At 47.8% G+C, this 21,014-nt stretch overlaps 1 protein-coding gene across 5 annotated transcripts in view; it reads left to right on the top strand.

Moving 5' to 3' along the window:
* The window catches only part of SPATS2L (spermatogenesis associated serine rich 2 like), a 225,802-nt gene that overhangs the window by 154,238 nt on the left and 50,550 nt on the right, over positions 1–21,014 (top strand). For all 5 annotated transcript variants that reach the window (XM_069615791.1, XM_069615792.1, XM_069615793.1 and 2 more), the window contains one exon: positions 2,661–2,769. In XM_069615791.1, coding sequence (XP_069471892.1) covers positions 2,661–2,769 — 109 coding nt within the window. The remainder of the gene's footprint in view (positions 1–2,660; positions 2,770–21,014) is intronic.

The raw sequence follows: 21,014 nt of genomic DNA, 5'->3' as shown, positions 1-21,014 counted from the left end.
ATGTCTGACATAGAAGAGCATATGTCCTGCCAGTATTGTGTAAGATGTGAGCAGTGCCAGATCATATGAAGATAAGTAGCTTGGTCGCTTCCACATCTGGGGCAGTGGGGTGAAAATTCTTGGAACATGCGGTGTAATCTAGCTGGTGTGTGATGATACCTGTGCAGTATCTTGAACTGCACTAATTTAAACCTGGAGTTGTAAGACACCTCCTGGGTACGGGAACACATCCGGGCCCAGCGCTCATCAGTGATCTCGACTCCGAGGTCTTCAATAATGTTCCTTTCTGATTATTCACAGATAGATTGATGTTGCCAGCATTGTTTTGGCATTGGTAATGCAAAGCTAAGGGTGCCAGTTGATGCTAGATTATGAGGTGTCTGTCTCCTGGCTTTTGTGGCTTAGAATGGTTGGATGTGAAGGTGAATTCTGGAATATGTGACAACTGCAGCTTCAAAGAGGCAGTGAAGCAAGGTCCTGTGGTTTACAGCTTTACAGGCTGTGGGGACATCAATCAACACTAGAGGACATCCCTAGCCTGGGTCAGCTGCTGCCAGATCCTTGTGAGGGAGTGCGGGGGGGGTGGCAGCAGAGATTCAAAAGAGAACCTCTATTTGTCACACTGACCTTGAAAAAGTGATGCACAGCAGCGCCCCTCAATCACCAAACATGGCTGCTCCTCCACCGCTCCTGGCCCCCACCCCCGCCTCCACCTGTTCACCATCACCCTCCTCTTGCCTCAGATCAGCAGCAGTGGCCCTCCTGCATTTGGATGTTTGGGGACATGGGGAACATCCCAATCAGGCTCCCCACAGCATTGGGAACACCCCCTAACACCCAGTTATTTTTCTTTTTTTTCAGCGACACCGGAGCATGGCTCACTTGATACCACAAAGTGTTGACTGTGGTAAAGCTACCTACCCCCCTTATTCCAAGCTTTCCCCCGAGAAAATGCCCAAGGTTTCTAATGCATCTATTCCCACTCAGAGCTGCATAAGCTTCCTGATAAAGATCTCACACATGGGCCTCTCCGCCAACAAGCAGCCTAAGACTCTAGCGATAAAGTTTCTCTGCTTCAGGCCTCGCCTCCAAAAAGCTGCGTAAAACTCTAGCGATAAAGTCTCTCTGCTCCAGGCCTCGCCTCCAACAAGCAGCCTAAGACTCTAGCGATAAAGTGTCCCTGCTCCAGGCCTCACTCCAAAAACAACCTGCCTAAGACTCTAGCGATAAAGTGTCTCTGCCCCAGGCCTCGCCTCCAACAAGTAGCCTAAGACTATAGCAATAAAGTTTCTCTGCTCCAGGCCTCGCCTCCAACAAGCTGCCTAAGACTCTAGCGATAAAGTTTCTCTGCTCCAGGCCTCGCCTCCAACAAGTAGCCTAAGACTATAGCAATAAAGTTTCTCTGCTCCAGGCCTCGCCTCCAACAAACTGCCTAAGACTCTAGCGATAAAGTTTTTCTGCTCCAGGGCTCGCCTCCAACAAGCAGCCTAAGACTCTAGCGGTAAAGTGTCCCTGCTGCAGGCCTCACTCCAACAACCTGCCTGAGACTCTAGCGATAAAGTGTTTCTGCCCCAGGCCTTGCCTCCAACAAGTAGTCTAAGACTATAACGATAAAGTTTCTCTGCTCCAGGCCTCACCTCCAACAAGCAGCCTAAGACTCTAGCGATAAAGTGTCTCTGCTTCAGGCCTCGCCTCAAACAAGCAGCCTAAGACTCTAGCGATAAAGTTTCTCTGCTCCAGGCCTCGCCTCCAACAAGCTGCCCAAAATGTCTGCCATAAGGCATTGCTGCTGGCATGTCTTCTAGCAAGTGTCCCAAGGCACATGCTGCAAAGCATAGCTGCTGCAAGGATCCCCTGGACCAAGCTGCCATAGGCACATGCTCAAAATATGCTCTTTTGCCAGTATCTCCTCTATCAAGCTGCCCTGGTTCCTGAAACGAAGGCCTTCGGCTGCAGGCCTTTGTTATACCAAACCACCCACGATGTCCGTTATACAGGATCTATGAATTGCCATCAAGGTGTCAATGTTAAAACCTTTCCTGCAGAGTAGTTGCACTCCTGAGCCAGGGGATTCAATAGCAACCCTATTAAAGCCCACAACAAATAATGACACAATTTCAATATGAAACTCCAGGTACCCAATAAACACAATTTATAACCTCTCAAATTGTATCAGTGTTACCTGCACTGGACTCCTCTATAACACATATCCACTGGGTCAAACCAAACGTCCAACTTATATTTTAAGACTGTTCTCTTTTGGTATACCTTCTTCAATAAACAACTCCTATGACAGAGTTCTTCACTCAGATCCAAAGAGATGGCACATTGTAGATGTTAGATACACCTCTGCACTTGATACAGGATTAATATATCCCATTACCCATCCTTCATGCTAGCTTTGGAATACTTGCCTATGATGTCTGTCTGGCTGCATTAGCAGTGTCAGATGGTGGTTGATTATGCAACCAAGCGTTTGGATGATGAAAGATGATGACGCCTATGCCTCACCTTTGTTATTACTGCATATTATGTACCAGTGTACTATGTACCATCTAAGATGCTAGTTCACCCCAGTCCCCCACGTTTAACTGGCCTTCATAAGATGGGTTGCAGGAGATGTATCATTGTGTTTCTTTTTTTTCTCTTATTTTCCTTAGATCTCTGCTGTTCGATCTATTGCCCACAACAAAAGCAACAACGAAATAGTCCTGGTGCTGCAGCAGTTTGATAACAATGTGGAAAAGGCCATCCAAGCGTTTGTCGATGGTAGGCCCTCTTGCATTCCTGTGTTCTAAGTTGTGCCAGCTAATGTTTGATAAAATACTGTTCAAAAGAAATCTTTTTAACGCAAGGCAATTGAGAAAGAAGTGTCACATCATTGAAATAAAAAGAATATTCACCTTTCATGAAGACACCACAGTACAGTTTAAAGCGCGGGTTTCTTAAGGATTGTAAGGGATGGGATCGGAATAACTAACGAGGTTCCAATTAAGGGGTAATTCTGCTGACAAAGGAAAGACATCTAGCAAGTAGTTTCTCTCGTGGGTACCCTTTTCCCCGAAGGCTTTACTAAGCCCCTTCCCAAGCTCAAATTTCAAAAAGTCTCAGATTTCTTGTTAGGCTATTGGAGTCTTCAACAGACTTTCCCAGGTTATCTTCTCTTTGGTTAAGGCAATTGGTCACAATCCGTTTTTGGAAGTTTATCAGGGGCCTGAATAAAAAGTTCCCTTGTAGCAAAATGTCCCAGGGCTCAGCTTTTAAGGCTATGGCAAAAGAAAGACATTTTAATTCAAGAAGTATCTCCCAAAAAGTCTCTCCAGGTCTCTTCTTGACGTCACTCGTGGTCTCTTGTCTCAGCTTGATTGGGGAATGATGTTTTGGTGAGTGCATGGCTCTGACAGACGACCACTTTTTCGATAGCATCATCAAGGTGTTTCCACATACTCTTGTTGAAGAATCCGATTTTGGCTGAGAAGACTCCACAGCGTCTTCCAGATGTGTGGCAGGACAGACGGGTTTCTAAGAAATTGGTGGCCTATTGGTTCACATCCCTACTTTGGAGTAATGAACCTACCAGCCAACCCCGTTTTATTACCCTGCTCACCGACTTGCCGCTCACTCATACCTTTCGGCCTCTCACTACTCTTAGTGTATCACACTCATTCTGGCTGTTGTCAAGCATGCTCAACATTTTGCCACTTGCTTGTACCTCCTGCTGCTTCTCTCAGACAACAAGCATTTAAATTCCATCAGATCTGCTCAGAGCGCACAGGTTATGGGAGGCCTTTCATGCCAGCCATTTCTGCTTGCATGGTTTTGTCAATAGACCTGGAGTTGTATCCTAGCTTTGGGATATACTTCCCTATACCCATGGACACAGTTGATTGGGACTCGTTTATTGGGGGAGTATGTGTTCGGGATAAAAGATTCTAAGTGACCCGGCCGAGGCTGATTTTGCCGTGGCCTGAATGTTCGCATGAGAAAGGTGCGAACTACCAAAAGTTCGTGCCTTTCTCATGCGAACACACTTACATACTACAGGGGCTACAGGGGAGACTGTAAAGTATAGTGAGCGGAGTGTTGTGGGGGACACCCCTGTAGCCCCCGATTTATTTATTTATTTTTTTGCGGGTGTGCTGCGGGGGTGTCCTCCGCAACACCCTACTCACTATGCCACACAGTACACACAGTATAGTGAGCGGGGTGTTGCGGGGGACACCCCCGCAGTCTTTTTTTTTTTTTTTTTTGCTTACCTGCAATGCTACCACCAAAGGTTCGAACTTTTGGTGTTTGAACCTTTGGTGGTAGCATTTTGCGGTCGTTTTGTACGGTCGGACATTTATTTTCGGTGCGATCGTACAAAACCGGATAAAATAGGTCAGCTCAGACTGTTGGTTGTCTATTCCCTGCCCGAGTCTAGTAAGGCTCAAATAGCTTGTCTATAGATATCTACAAGAAGGTTCTACTTTTCAAAATCTTCGATGTAAGCTAACATGAATTTTCCAGAGCTTGGGGTTTACTTTTCTTCTTCGACCTGGCTCTGGTCCCATTCCTATTCTTCCTGAGCTGAGGCACAATAACTAGTGCAAGCCGGCTGAGGACCTCGAGCAGAAGTTACATTTCTGACCAAATGTCTAGGTTTGCACAAGAAAAACAGTGTGTTCGGACCAACACTGCAGGGACTGGTGGGGTCGTCTTGGTTTCCATTGTTGCCATACCTTGACACAATTACAAGGACAGCAATGCCAACTAAATAATGCTCTAACAACTTCAGTCCTCCGCATACACCTCTCAAACTCTAACAAACACAACCACAAGCCTAAATACAGCAATCCGCACAAACTTCACTACATTGCAACAACAAAACAAACCACACATAGACTTGCACAACAGCACACAACGACTACCGACCGTAGAACACCCCAAGCTCAGCCGACGGACCCACCGGGTATGGGCTGTCAACAGCACATCAATGCTCTCATGCACTTTTCCAGCTTATTCCAATTTACTAACCCCCCACATTCTCCTTTTTTCAGAGGCGCCAGAGCGCCAGGGGAGCACTCCACTGGTGATAGTGTGCGGTACAAATATCCTTTAACATTAGCATTACCCCTAATAAGGGTGGCCATGCAACAACCAATGTCTTCCTATAACTTTAAAAGCTTCTTCTACCAGTTTGTTTTCTCATTGAGCAGTCCTGACAAATGGCTTCCAATGGGAAGCCACTTGGGTTTTGGGTCTCAATGGTGTGCCCTCTGGTAAAAGGTGGCTATCTGGATTGCCTGTTCCACATTCAGTTGATGTAATCGCAAAACGGACAACTGCAAATATGGAGAAATGGAGCTATGAAGTTTCTCGAGTACCAATTGTCCTTTTACCTCCACACATGTTTTCTTCCCCAAACATCCCTCCAAGTTGTCTCTAATTCTGTACATCATCTGATGCATGGATTGCGTAGGTAACACTGGCAGCACTTAATGTGTTATAATCTGTTTGTCCTTCCGCATTCACACCAGATATGAAGTCTGCAGCTCCCCGGTTAATAAAAGGTCAGTGTATTGAAGTCAATAATAACAAGGTGTCTCCGTAAGGAGATAACTAATTTTAAGAGATCTATAGGCTCAAGGCATTTACATCCAAATCATGATTAAATCACATCATTTGTGCATAGATGGAACCTATTAACATACAAAGTTGAAATCAGTGCATTGAAGTCAACAGGACTCCCAATGCGTTGCCTCAGCTAGGTTGTTACATCTGACTAATCACTGGGGCAGCGACATCATGGAAACAAGTTGAGAGTGTTGTATTTGTTCCAAAACAGCTGACTATCCTGTAACCAGCTTACTAAGGATATGTCTAAGTTTGTCGGCTCCTCGGTCCCACTGGAGTGACTGAAAGCACTGGGGCTCATCTGCTCCATTTTCTTTTCTTAAGGTAACTTATCAAAATGTTCTGTCGGCTCCACTTGATCCATGCAAAGGTTGCTCTCCGCAAGATTCAGCTCTCAGTAAACAGGGCCAGGTTAGAAATGGTGGATAATATGGGATTTTGATGTTGTTAGTTGTTTATTACAAAAAGGGATTTGTCTGTTTCGTAGATGTCTTCATCAACAGTGGTCTCCCTGGACTGGCTACAAACTGGTGTTGCATCCGGGCAAGCAGAGAAGTCAGTATGGCTATGGAGGGCGGTGGCAGTGGCTATAGAATGGTCTGTTGGTTCTGGGTAGACCATCGTGGAGGCAATGTAGGGCAACCCCCAGGTCTAGGTCTGGGTCTCTCATCCAACTTCTGAAACCATATGTCACAAAGACACTGAGAAGACACCCAACGATCTAGCATAGTCCAAAACAAGTGCATATTAAGGATAGTATCTGGGATTGAGGCAGCATAACTAAAATGGTCCCCCTACCAGGGGTGAAATCACCTAGTAAATGAATGAGCCCTTGAAACTAGTTTCCTCCCGGGCATACCCTTTTCCCCAGGGCTTTACGAAGTCTCAACCCGACCTCGACTTTCAAATGATGTCAGGTTTATTTTTATGCTCTTGTAGTCTTTAACAGTCTTTCCAAGGCTATCTCCTCCTCAGTTAAGGCAATTGGTAACAATCAGTTGTCAGTTTCTCTGGGACCTTGAACACAACTTTCCCTCATGGTAATAGGTCACATGACCCTCCATTTAAGTCTGTGGATAGAGTAGGCCTATCTGATCACGCTCCATCTTCGAAAAACTCTCTCATTGTCTCTCGATGGCCACATGTAGCCTCTTGTCTCAGTTTGTTCTGGGAATTTTGTTTTGGTGACATAGTGATGCATAGGGCAAACACTGCATGCTGACCCTGATCCCCCATGTTTGAGATCTGGTGCGTAAAGTTCAAATATTTGATTTATTTGCACAGAAGCAGCTTCCGCACTCTATGCATTGCCAATGCATTGTCCATGTCACTTTAAAGACGCAGCACACTAATGTAAGCACATTGGGTCAATTCAATCCAAGCTTCTCCAACTCTTTTTCAATAGCAGGCTCCCCAGTAGCCTCTAGTTCTAGTGCTTTGTGTTGTCTAGTGTGCTCGTGTCGTTAGGGAATTGGGAGAGTGGCCTGAGTGTATTCTGTACCACTTGGTATCATGCCATTATATGTAGAGCATGTTGTAGGGTTCTTGCCCCATGCCAGACCCTGCCAGTGTTGTCCGATATTTCCCACTTGGCCTATGACTCGTACCCCTCAGGAGACACATCTCTGCATAATCGAGTGTATGCACCTGTTTTGTTTTTTGCATGTGCTCGTTAGTTATAAAATTGTTTCTTTACCATTTCTGCCCAATCCTTTCTGAACAGCACATCCACATGGAGGGGCATATTGCCAATTTTCCCCTCTTACCCCAAGAACAGAATGTTTACTTGAGAGCTTAACCCTTTGTAAGCAGACAGCCCACTTTCTACCACTTGTGGTAGCCCCCTGTACCGTGTGCTGGGTTTCTGGGTTTAAGACTTTTGTTTATCTCTCAGCGGACTTTAATCCAAACATAGTCTGAGATTGTAGTGCTGTTTCTATACCAAAGGTACCCCACTGTGTTCCAAAGAGAGAACCTTCTCTCTATGTGTCATGCCGGTGGTGACATTTCTGCCCATATAATATGGTTCCATTGGTTGGTATCATATTAACAGGCTGGGTCCTTTTTTACCCCCTCCTCCATTCACCAAAATGGAAGTTGTCTTTGTTAGCCTCAAAGACCTGAGGGGTCACATGAAAATCTCTTGTCCCTCTTTGTGTTTGTAAGAGAAAGTGGTCATCTTGGGCCACTGGATGCTTGTATCCCAGGACAAGGAGCTGTAATCAGCTTGAAAACAGTTCTAACGGGCATATGTAAATGCCTGTCTGGAATAGTATGAATGCATTCCTTTGTGTGAAAACCCCTTTCAGAATGCATTGGTGGTTTGGAGGCATGGTCTGCCATTGGTCAACACCCTCCCCCCCCAACCGTTTGAATGATTCTTGGTCTGTGATGTGGTGCTGTGTTCACTCCCTGCATCCCGAGGGGATAAAAGCAGATCCCCTCGGTGTACTTGCATTCCACAAAGGCCTGCTGCTCGAGGAAGAAACAAAGCTCTACAGCAGCATCTTTTGAGATGCAGAAGAATCAGATGGCAAAACCTTACCTCTACAAACGGCGACAGGAGCCCAGTGCAGCACTGCTTTTCAGAGATCCGGTGGGACAACTAGATCACAGCTACTGCTCAAAGGCCTCATCTCTCTGAATCTCCTGACTATGCCTGTATTGCTGTATGCAGAACCGGGTGCCCCTTCACTGCTAGGACTCTGAAGACTCTCCATGCCAAATCGTCTAGAGAATCTTCATCCCTGGACATCAGGCAAGCACCCTTGTTTCATCTCTCTGAATGGGAAACGAAAGGGGCCTGGAATGCCTTTGTTCCTGCAGCCACACTGCCAAACTTGCATCCCTGTCCCCCTTCCATGGCTGGCTACTCTCTGTTGCGATTTCAACCTTTCTTCAATGTTCATTCTTCTTTGGGATCTCTACAAGCCGATCCTATCCTCAGACGCTGAATCCTATGCCTGGGAACCCTACATGAATGACTACCACCGACCTCGGTCACACGCCCTCTGCATTCCTGTAGCTCTGACCCTCAATCTGGGAATTGTAAAGGCATCATGAAGCAAGACACAGTGAACAGATTCAAAGTTCAAATAAAAGGTCTTTATTAACTTAAATGTCAGGATGGTTTAACTTGCCCTATTCTAAGGTGGGATTGCCCTACCTAAATAAACTAAGGATAGTCTGAGTCACTGAGTCAGTAAATTCAACTTAAAAGTCTGTCTTTGTCCAAAACCTACACTTGCCCTCACAACTAAAGCTAAACATTGTTTAGGGATGTCAGCAACCAAAATAACTGGTTCAAACTAAAGGTCTGAGCTTCTTCCGGCTCCAGGTTTTCTCTTGCCTCCCTTCAAGTTCAAGACAATTCCAACAAAAGGGTCTCAGGGTTCCCTTCCTCAAGTTCAACAGGGTTCAAACAAAAGGGTCTTAGGCTTCAAATTCACAGTCTCATCAACTTGTTCAGTTTGCCTTTTCTTTCCAGCCCTTGAACAATGTTAGGCCAATCAGTCTCAGCCTCTAGACTTTTCTTGATTTATTCCAAGGAAGGGTTTCTCGGTCTAGGCGCAGTTGTCAGACCACATGGTCCACCCATCACAGGTCATGCAACCGATAAACCTTGGCACTTTACAACAGTTAATTCCTTCTCTTAGGACTTCCTCAACAGCACACATTTCCTTTCTGCCTCTGTGTTATAAGTCCACTTATACTTCTGGTTCACTTTACTGGCTTCCTGTCTTCATCAACATGTGACTTTCATACACTTTCTTCATGGTATTTCTACTGGTTACCCATTTGCTTTCACACTATCCAATCGTGTTTTACTTTCTTCTCTTTTCACTTTGTTTGCAAATGCTGTTTCTTTAAATTCATCTCTTTCAAAAATGCACCTTGCTTTCAATTTCATTTGTGTGATATTCTCATATCCTTTTCTTTAACTCAAAATTCAAAATGTATTCAGTGCTTGTCAACTTGTTCGGTATTCAATAGTTCGTATTTGGTCATCCGACCCATTCATCAGCATTCACAACTCATTACTTGCTTAGCAATTAGTTCAGTTTTCAATAGTCCACTTTTTCATCTCCAGACCCATTTATCACTGCAACCCATACCACGCCCCTGGAGCACCACGACCTGAGTAAACCTTCCCTGTCACTCACTGGTGCGCGGCCGCTCCTCCAGGTGCTCTGGTCTTCCTTCTGGGTTCTTGCCCGCTCCTCTCTCACTCCCAAGGAGCTTCGGCGAGCAGCGCTTGCTCTTTCCAGTTCTTCCTGCAGCTGTCAGCAGCGTCTTGGTTTTTCCCACTCCCAAGGAGGAACACGAGTCAACAGACTCTGCGCAGCTCCAGACTTTCTCTTGGCCTGCAATGGCATTGGTGTCTTCCTGGCTCCTTTGCTGTCAGTGTCCTTTTCACCGGCCCGTACTCTGCTCGCTCGACCTCAGATAGCTGCCCTCTCTGGCCCAACTGGTTCAGTTCTCTGCTGCTTTTGACTCTTTTTATAAATCTGCAACCTTTTAACAGGTTGCAGGTGTGAACACTTAGTTTCCCTTGCCTGACCATAGTTACTTTGACATGCCTGACCCTTTCAACACTCCACAGGCCTCTTCCTCGTCTCAGTGTCAGAGTGGTCAAATGACACGTTAGTGTTCACTACTCTTAGACGCTTCTTCCTCGTCCTAGTACTATAATGGTTTAAATGAGGAAAAATTAGGGGAGATGGTTTAAACAGCCTACAAAGGCAGGGGGAGGATAAGGGTGGCATACCATGTCTTGCCTGATGATATCCTCTCCCCAATCCCCAAGGGCCCTCCACCCAGGTGATCCTCCATCACATCTCCACCCCCAGGGTCAGGATCCAAGAGCAATGGCCTTTCTGTGGCCACCTGAGGAGAGGATCCAAGGGGAGTAGCTGTGAGGATACCCTCAGGTTTCTCACAGAATCTCCACCTCTTCAATAATCATCCTTTCCAAGAGTCTTGGGGTCCTCTCTGTGCCAGAGTCTTGTCGCTGGAACCAAGGTGGTTGCCAACGTTCTGCTTTTTTCAGTCCTACAGGAACTCTTCCTTGGGTCACTTTCACACAAAGATAACTCTTTCCTGCCAATGACTGCTCCTATTCACACTACTGCTCCTTCTTGGGCTCTGCTTGAACTTGCCAGCCTAGACAGAAAAGTGTTTACATACCTGATACTGTATTTTCTTTTCGAAGAAGGAATCTCTATTGACTAGAGAACTCTTCTTAAAACTGTTTCTACTTGGGGGATGTGTCCAGCCGAGAATGGAGACGCATGTTGCCTCGGTCAGCTCCGTGCCCATGGCTGCCCTTAATGTCCTAATTACCCCCAAGGCTTTGTATAATCATGCCGAATGTCAGCGTGATGCCTGGCAGAAGGCATTAGGACCCCCTGGTGTGGGCCTAAACCCAGGGCTCGCCGAAGAACCATTGCAACAGCAGCCCGAAGGAGGTTGGGATTTGGCACAAAGATGGTTACTGATCCCTGAGGAGGAAGCAGAAGTTTGGCGGGGACTGACTGCACCCAACCCCCAAACTACTGAGAGGTGAGTACCGAGTGCTGCTGCCCAGGCGGTGCGGAGCTTGGCGGGAGCCCGCACTATCAGGAATGCTCTGGCGGCGGCCGACAGAGGTGCCCCGCTCCTGAAGAAGTAGCGTCTCAAGGAACGGGATACGTAATCCGCTGCAAATCCGCCCTTGAGGTGTCAGGTGCGCAGCTAAACTGGGACTGTGTGAGAGGGGTACCCTGTGGCTTGGATGACCCCCCCTCAGCTGCAGTCTATGAGGTGGGATAAGGCGGCAAGGGAGAGCAAAGGGGGGGTTGCTTGCTTTTTTGTGAAACCCCAGAAGGGCCCTGGCTACGAGTGCTGGGATTGGGACAGCACATGGCAACCAACATGGCAGCCAACACAGCCCCGGGAGAGGCGACCCGAGGCGCTCTTTGGATCCCCATGGGGGGTGCAGCACCGGCACATGAAGCGGAATGTGGAGTCCCAGACCAAACCGGCAGGCTGAAGATCTTCGATAGGGACTGCATGGCAAATTAAAGTACCAGGCGGCGAGGGAGTAGCTTTGGACGGGTACTGTTCCCCGAAGAGGTTCTTTTTTGGAACTCTGGAACCCTGTCCTACCATTGGTGGCCCATTATATAGATTTGGTGCAGCAGTGCCTTGGAGGGGTAGTTTGCCCCTCACACCCAACCACTTGAAGACAGCGAGTGGTACTAGAGTTTGCAACTGTGGCCCTGACCACCCTGAGAAGGGTTGGGAGTTGGAATATGTCCAAGCAACAAAGCAAGCAGGAAGGCTTACACTGTCGGGACATTAAAACATTGCTGCAGGGGCAAGAATCCTCGAAGCGCCAACAACAAGCTTTGGCGCAAGTCCATTCCACGGACATCACCACGGTATAATTAGACATGGAGGATCCTCCCACAAGACGCTCTGACCTCCAGGAGATGTTGGCAGACATTAAGAAGGAGCTCAAAGACTGTCCTCAACCTGACCAAGTCAATTACGGACTTGAATAAGCAGGTACTGGCTGTGGAGAAAAGGGTGGAAGAGGCCGAGATGATGTTCTGTGAACAAAGCTACGAGCAGGGGGAATTGGCAAAATCAATAGACTCTTTGGAGCAGCAACTGGAGTGGGTAGTCCATATGAAAGAAGAAACTGAAAATAGATCTAGAAGGAACAACATCAGGCTGCAGGGGATTCCGGGGTCGGTCCCGGATAGCGAACTGAAGAGATATGTTCAAGGTCTATTCCGTCATCTGCTGAATGACCCGAAGGAAGTGGATATCATTCTCGATAGGACCCATAGGGTCTACACGCCATAGCAACTGAAGAAGAAATTGCTACTTGACATTCTCATGAGGGTGACATTTTTCAAACTAAAAGAGTAGATAATGAAGGAGGCTTGGAAGCAGGAACCCCTCAAATTCCGTGACTCCACATACTAATATTCCAGGATGTGGCCCCGGTGACATTGCTGCGACACAAGAGGCTGCAGATTGTGATGACCTGGTTACAACAGAAGGAGATCCGCTACAGGTGGACCTTTCCGTGTGGTCTCAGATTTGAATATCAAGGCATGACTCATCATGTAACTAAAGAGGAGGAGATGTCAGACTTGATGGAACCGGGGGATCCCAGCTCTATGGAACGGCACCAGACTGAGGTCCAAAAGGAAGAAGGGACACGCCAGCAGCACACTGCCAGAAAAGATGGCTGTAGGCAGGTCCGGCCATATCCTAAAGGGAGAGGTAAAGGCTCACATGAACCAGAGGTCACCTGAAGAAGGTGATAAACAGGGGAATCAGAAAGGTCCTGATTTAGAACTATGTTGTAATGGGAGATGGGTTGGGGCTAGCTATGGGGGATTTCCAATGTAGGGTAATGATGTACCTTGAGGGGTTTGGGGCACGGGGGTGACTTGGAATGGAAAATTGGCCCCGGTAGTAACGTATATGAGGGTAATATACAGTCCGCAGTTTCTATCATTTTGTTCTTGGTTGAGGGATGGGGTTGGGGGTTGGGGGTTGGGGGTGGTTCATGATGGGATGGTTGAAGGTAGGTTTAGGTTTGACTACGAGTATGGCACAGATGTGCATAGGCACGTTATAAATGCCATATGATATCATATCCTTTTTCAAGTTGGGAGATTTGGAGGGAAGAGGGACCAAAGAATGGGGTGGATGCCCTTTAGAAATGGCTGACATGAATATGGTGACCCCTGTTCAGGATTTGAACTTGCCAGTAAAACAGTGCTGAATATTACGTCGCTTGTTGAAGCTTCAGGCCACAGTGGTTTTCCTCCAAGAAATGCACTTATTCCCTCGGGATGAAAAACGTATGTGACATAGGGCTTTTCCTAAGCAGTATTTTGCATCTAGCGGATCGAAGAGGAAAGGTGTGGGGATACTCCTGAGTGGTTTGGTGGGGTTCAGAAAACAATTCCTGTACAAAAATCCAGATGGGAGATTTTTGGTATTGAAGGGAACCTTGGGGGGGATCAAGTATTCACATTGGTATCCTTTTATGCCCCAAACGAAAGACAAGACGATTTTTTAGCCACGCTACTCCAAAAAATAGGTTGCTCTTACGAAGGGCAAGTGGTGGTGGGTGAGGATTTCAACTGTGTTATGGACTCCAAACTGGATAAAACATTATCCCCCACATATAACGATAATAGGTTCCGGCAGGCTTTGGGGAAATTCTTCAGGGACCTAAACTTAATAGAAGCCTGTTGTTTTTTTCATGAATCAGAAAGGGACTACACAAATTATTCAGTGGCGCACAGGGGCTACTCGAGAATTGATAAGTTCTTGGTTTCAGCCACACTAATTCCCCTGATTATGGCTATAGAGATTGGAACACAGTATCTCTCGGATCATGCCCCTGTGCTTCTTCATATTGCCCCCTAAACCTCAAGGCAGCAATGGTAGCAATGGGAGGCTGAACAAGCTGGTCCTTAGAGATGGGGCTTTAAGATGTCACATGGAGAAAGTAATCATGGATTAATTTAAAGAAAATGATACAGGAGAGGTGGACAGGCGAATAATATGAGACTCAGGGAAGGCGGTATATGGGGAGAATTTATATCCCAGATATCGGCCCATTATAGGTAAAGGGAGCTTCGCCGGGGCAAAGTTAGAAAATTAGGTGAGGGAATCTAAAACACAACACAAGATTAGGCAATCAGTCAAGACATTGCAAGCCCTGCAAAAAATAAGAGCGCAGCTGGAGGCACATGTGGCAGATTGTTCCGCCCAGACCTTGTTACGTATGAAAAAGTAATATTATGTTAAAGGTGGCAAAGCCAACCGCTTCCTAGTGGCTAAACTACGGCAACAGAGAACTCGTAATTATATTTCACAGCTAAGGGACGATGCTGGAGGGATGTACCGAGCTGAAGAAGAAAAACTGGCAGTAATGGAAATATTTCCTAAGGGATTGTTGGAAGGGGAAGACATAGATCCAGCCCTCCAAAGGGCATATATAGAGGGGCTAGATTTACCACAGATCTCTAATGAAGATAGCGCAAGACTGGAGGGGCCCATTACGGAGGAGGAGGTTGGTGAGGCAATAAGCTTGCTGTCAACCAACAAAACACCAGGTGCTGATGGTTTCAGAAACGGATATTATAAAATGTTCAGCGCCCAGCTAATACAAATGTTAACGTGGCTTTTCAACAGAATAAAAAAAACTGGGGTGATTACTGTAGACATGGGTTTATCCATTACGTCATTGATCCTAAAGCCAGGGAAAGACCCGACGGATTGCACAAGCTATAGACCTATATCACGCCAAATTATACGCTATGGTGTTGGCTAGACGATTGGCAAAGATCTTGTTGATGATAATTCATGGGGACCAGTCTGGGTTCATTCTTGAGAGGCTGGCGCAAGATAATATAAAGTGCACCATAGACGTTATTGACAGTGTTTCTTTGGACCTATGTGTATACTGTAAGTTCTTTGTACCACCCACAGCCCTTTCTCCCTCCTAAGACAAGCCTGGCTGCTCAGCCTTTTGCTACCAACATACTTGTGTGGTTCAGGCCTATACTAAGAGTTGAAGCCATGTGTCCCAAGTGTGAGTCGTCTAAAGTCCTACAAAAGGTTATATGATATGATATGGTATTTTTTACCAAGGGTGGACTGGCCTATAGGGAACTCTGGAGATTTCCCGGTGGGCCTCTGCACTCTGGGCCTCTTTTCTGTGGTACTTCCAAATTTTCTCATAGGAAAAGCATTGGGCTTGCTGAAAATGAGTCATATGGGGCCACTTTGAAGTTTATTTCCAGGGCCTCTTTTGGTCCCCAGTAATTGTTTCCAGGGCCTTTTTTTGCCCCCAGTCCTTTACGTGCCTTTACACAAGTGTTTCTAGGTGCCACAAGACAAGGCAGGGGAGACAGGGGGCAGACAAGATAAACAATCCTACTGGACCTTGTGACATTGGGATCGTGCAAGTGCGACAACGAGAAGTGCAGGGGGAAGGGAAAGAGGGAAGTGCAGGGGAAAGGTAAGGGGAAGTGCGTTCAGGGCAGCATAGTTCTGAGTAAGTGCAGCCAGGGCAGCAAACCTCTGGGTAAGTACAAGGAGGCAGGGGGCTCTAGGGGTTACAGTGGACTTTTGCAAAATTCCCTAATATTGGTTAATACCTGGAAACCAAGGGGAGTGTTCAGTGGTGATCACCCATCAGTTGGCGTGCCTTCACCATGTTAAGTGAATTAAATAACTCAGTGCAAATCTGGAGCTCAAGCGTGACTTTTGACGAAGTACACGTGAAACCTTTGGAAATGTGTAGGAACGTATTTCATCCATATAATATTCTGAGAAATGAATGATAACAGGCAATGACTTCAATAAAGATGGCATTCATGGGAATTTCCAAATGTGAGGTATTCCTTCACAGTTTTTGAGTCTTTAGTGATTCAGAAAATGTAAGGCAATAGAATATATAACTGTGTCATTCTTGCCAGGACAGGGACATAGTAGAGAAACAGTCAAGATTAATAACCTTTATGCATTGGTCTTGAAAAATCTATTCTCGTGTCCTGATGAAGGCCCTGTATGTAATGGGCAATGAAAATAAAGCGATATCTGTACTGTATAAGGGGGCGAAACACAGTGTTGACATGCTCTTACTGTATTTTATGTTGGATTTTAACAACTGGTACACATCAGGAGGAGGGGCATAGTATGTTCCCCAACAGGGATGAGATTTACAACCATGTATAAGAGTATGCATTTTCAGGGTTTTCCAATCTCTGTACACTTAATACTTGTGCGCATCCTGCGTGTTGTTCTCCATCCCCCTCCCCCTGCAGCCACTTCCTGGTCCCACTCTCTCCCGCCTCCCAGCACGCCCACCCCCTACCCCCTGATTGGCTGCCCATCTAGTCTTAACTGACCATCCCTGGCAGCCGCCTGCCTGGCAGGCCTCTCGGGGAAAGGTCCCCTAGGGTAAGGGCGGCTCCCATCGAGGCGGCTCCTGGCTTCGTCTACAGGTGTCAGCAGGGGATGCCAGTTGCTAGTCACCATCCCTCAGACTTCCCTGCTTTACCTCCTTCTGCCTACAGGTGTTTTCCTCCCCTGTTGTTTAAATTGCACTGTATCAGTACTTAAAATTGGATTGTAAAACCTAGGCCTTTCTCCTTCTCTTCAGGATTCTCAAACTTAGGGGATTTATTTCCCCCTGTTGTTTAATTTGCACTGTATCAGTACTTAACTTTGCCGTGTGAAACCTAGGCCTTTCTCCCTCTATTCAGGATTCTCAAACTTAGGTTGTTTTTCCCCCTGTCTTAAACATGCATTTGGATAGTTCCTTAATCCTGAGTGTTGTCGTCTTGTCCTACTGCTCAACCCTCTTGGCTCTCGCTGTCTCGTCTGCCTGCAAACTGCCCGGTGTCCTTCCCTAGTGTTCCCATCTCCCTTCTACCCTCTCTGTCTCTCCTATCTTTTCTAACTGCTTCTCTATTGACTATCTGGCCGTCCTCACGAAATCTGGTAGGAAGAAGTTTAAAAAGGATATCCTAGTCTCCATCCCAGGCCTCCCTATGGCTGACACCTATACCAGTGCCTCCTCCAAGGAAACTCTCACTGACATCCTCTTTGTCGTTCCCTCGCCAGACCAATGGACCCAACATATGGTCTCTGTGCACTCTCTTTTCTCTTCTTCTCCCATTAATGGCGGCACCCGGTGGGATGCCCTCCTGGCCTCCTTCTATTGCTCTAAACTCATCATTAATGTTTATTCTAATGGGACCGTACTGGTCCAAGGCCCTCAGGCCAAGCTTCACCTCTTTGAGAGACGCTTCCCGCGCCTCATCAATTTCCTTTGTTCTCCTGCTGTCCCCTCTCCCCCCTCCACAGCCTCCTCGCCTCCCCCCGCTGTCTCCTCGCCTCCCCCCGCTGCCTCCTCCTCGGCTACCTTGCCCTCTCATTCCCTCTCTGCCCCACTTCGGGCTCCTTCCACACCTCCGCAGGGCGTACCTCTGATCTGTACCCCTCCCTGGAAGTCCTTCAAGAATGGCAACCTTCTCAACATAGCCACTCTTAACTCTCGCTCAAACAAAAAGTGTCAAACACTCCTCCGACATCTGCCGCCTTCTGCAAGAACTTGACCTCTATGTTCTCGGTCTCATCGAGACATGGTTCACGGCCAGCTCTGTCACAAGCTTTGAAGCGCTCCACCCTGACGGCTACAAGATCCTCTCTGCGCCCAGGTCCAACCACTCCAGAGGGGTTGTAGCCCTGATCTTCCCTGAGTGGATTCCTACCTCTGTCATCCCTATGAATGCCTACTCCTCTTTTGAATGCCTCGTCTGCAGGCTCTCTCTCTCCCTTAGCCATTCCCTTACTGTGGCTACTATCTATCAGCCACCTGGTCAGATTTCCTCCTTCCTCTCTGAGTGGGCGGACCTCTCTTCCTCACTCCTGGCCTCAACCACTCAACTCCTCCTTCTTGGATACTTCAACATCCACCTGGATGCCTCCTGTCCTCCCTCTGGACTCTTTGGCAAGCTCTGCGACTCTCTCTCACTCACTATTCTCCCCTCTGGCCCGACTCACTTTGAAGGGCGCACTATGTATGTTCTGATCTCCTGAGACCTTCCCCTTTCTGTCCCTCTCACCACTCCTCTCTCCTGGAGTATTCACTTTCTCCTTTCCTCCCATCTCACCCTCTCTACCCCACAGGCCAAGCCACTTCCATCACTGCCACCCACCTTCTCGGTCATCCGACCCACGATGCGTGTATCAGTTGAGGCTTTTGCCACCACTTTCTCACCCCCCGCCCACTTTGGCTGATTCGCACCCTGACACTGCCCTCTCCATGCTCCACTCTGCTATATTTGATACTCTTGATATCCTGGCCCCTGTCATGAGAATCCGCCGGAAGCCCAAAGCCAAGTGCAACTCCTGGTACGACTCAGACCTCGTCACCCTTAAATGCAAGTGCAGGGTGGCTGAGAGGAAATGGCGTGCTTCTTGTACATCCTCTGACAAACTGGCCTGCCACCTGCTCCAAAGGCAATACTGGCTCTCCATCCTCACCAAGAAGAGAGCTCATATCCAAGCCTGCGTCTCGGCGGTATCTAATAACTCGGCTGAACTCTTTAAAATCTGCAAGAAACTGGCCAATCCTGCAACAGTCTCTAACTCTCCTGTCCCTTCCCAGGCCCTCTGCACGGCACTGGCTTCTCACTTCATCTCTGGAACGCACGACATCCTGTTCTCACTCTCCTCCTCTCCCCTCCATCCCTGTAGTCCCGGCTCTTCCTCTAGTCCTTCTGCAGCCACCCATCCTCCCGCCTTCTCTGCCTTTCCTCTGTTCTCCATAGATGAGGTTTCTAGACAAATCCGATCTATGAAAGTCTTGTCAAAGCAGGTTCACCCCTGCTCCTCCAAAACCATTACAGACCACATTGACACTCTTGCTCCTGCCCTGGCTGACTTCTGCAACCACCCCATTGTCACTTGAGTCTTCCCATCCCCCCTGAAGCACTTCTTGTGAACCCTCTTCTTAAGAAACCGTCTGCCAATCCCTCCTGCCCAGCCAAATATCGCCCAATCTCCATCACTCCCTTCCTGGGCAAACTCCTGGAGAAACTGCCCATCTCCCAGCTTAATCTCCACACTGAATCTGTTGGTTGTCTTCATGACCATCAGTCTGGCTTCAGAGCTGCCAGAAGCACGGAAACTGCTCTCCTGAACATCCGTGAAGACCTGCTCTCAAACCTTGATTCTAACACCCCCTGTGTCCTCATTTTGCTTGATCTATCTTCTGCCTTTGGCACTGTCAACTATGCCATCCTGCTAAAGTGTCTCCGTGATAACCTAGGTATCACTGGTCAGGCCCTGGTGTGGCTGACTTCCTTCCTCTCGGACCGACCCTCCCAGGTCCAACTTGGGTCCTTCCTATCTGCTATCTTTTTCTCTACCTGTGGTGTCCCCCAGGGGTCTAACCTCTCTCCCTGGCTGCTCAACCAATACCTGGCACTCCTTGCCCACCGTATTGCTGCTCTCGGCCCCAACTTTCAGTGCTATGCAGACACTCAGCTCATTTTCAGGCTACCTTCGGCCACCTCTTTCCCGTCCCTCATCTCTGACTGTCTATCTGCTATCCAGGAGTGGTGTGCTGCCAATGACCTCTGCCTTAATGCCAGTAAGACTGAGATTCTCCTCATCGGCACACCCACTCCCTCCTTTCCTTTAGCTCTCTGGCTGGCCTCTCTTGGCCCTCCTCCTGCTCCCACCTGCAAGGCGGGAGCAGGAAGAGGGCTGCTCCCACCTCAAAGAACCTGGGTTTCATCTTCGACTCCACACTCTCTTTCTCACATCTCTAACGTCTCTAAGAAGTCACACTTCCACCTGCACCTCCTCAGAGGTATTCTTCCTTTCCTCTACTTCCCCCAGAAGCTCACTGTCTCCAGAGCTCTGGTTCTCTCCAGGCTGGACTATTGCAACAGCCTCTTTCTAAATCTGCCTGCTTCTACTCTACGCCCTCTGCAACTCATCCAGAACAGGACTGTGAGACTTGTCCTTGACCTCAAGCCCAGGGATCGTATCCCTCCAGGACTGAAATCTCTGCACTGGCTCCAAGTGGCTGTGAGGATTACGTTCAAAACCCTCTACATCATCCACAAGGCCTTCTGGGGCCTGGGTCCTCAATACCTTCAACTATATCTTCCTAAATATCTTCCCTCTCGAGCTCTTTGCTCATCCGCCTCCAACTCCCTCAGGGTCAGTCGCTTCTCCAAGCAACAAATTGACTGTAGATTTCTCTCTTCGGCTGGGGCCTCCCTCTGGAACAGCCTCCCAGCCTCCCTGAAACTTGAGAACCATCTTCGGTTCCGGAAGCACCTAAAAACCTTCCTCTTTGCTTCTGCTTTCTCGCCCCCTCTCCCCTGATACTGCACAGGTTACCTGGCCACCCATCTGATCTTGGGCTCAAGCCCTGCCAGTTGCACACTTGTGCTGCCTTCCTGGCAACTCTTGCACCTGGGGACTGTTTTCTGTATCCCTACAGTCCACAAACCAGCACTTATGTCTGCACTCACCCTGCACTTGCCACCAGTTGGCCGTTATTTATTTATTTTATATTATTATTTTATTATCCCATGTACTGCACTCCCCCCGCCCCCGCACTTTTCTTTTCCCCCTTCCCTTGCACTTGCGCGATCTGAATGACACCTGGCCTAGTAAGATCGTTGTCTGTCTTCCCTCTGTTCCCCCTCCCTTGCCTCGTCGCGCCTTGAAACACTTGTGTATAGGCACGTTATAAATGTCATATCATATCATAGGGGGTCATTACGACCTTGGCGGTAAGGGGTTAACGGCGCACGTAATGGTGCCGGAGCCGTCAACCCCTTACCGCC

This window comes from Ambystoma mexicanum, chromosome 9 (genome assembly GCF_040938575.1).
Source record: "Ambystoma mexicanum isolate Mex_15411 chromosome 9, UKY_AmexF1_1, whole genome shotgun sequence".
Lineage (NCBI taxonomy): Eukaryota > Metazoa > Chordata > Amphibia > Caudata > Ambystomatidae > Ambystoma > Ambystoma mexicanum.
The sequence above is the reverse complement of the archived record's forward strand: the minus strand, read 5'-3'. Positions and strand labels throughout refer to the sequence as shown.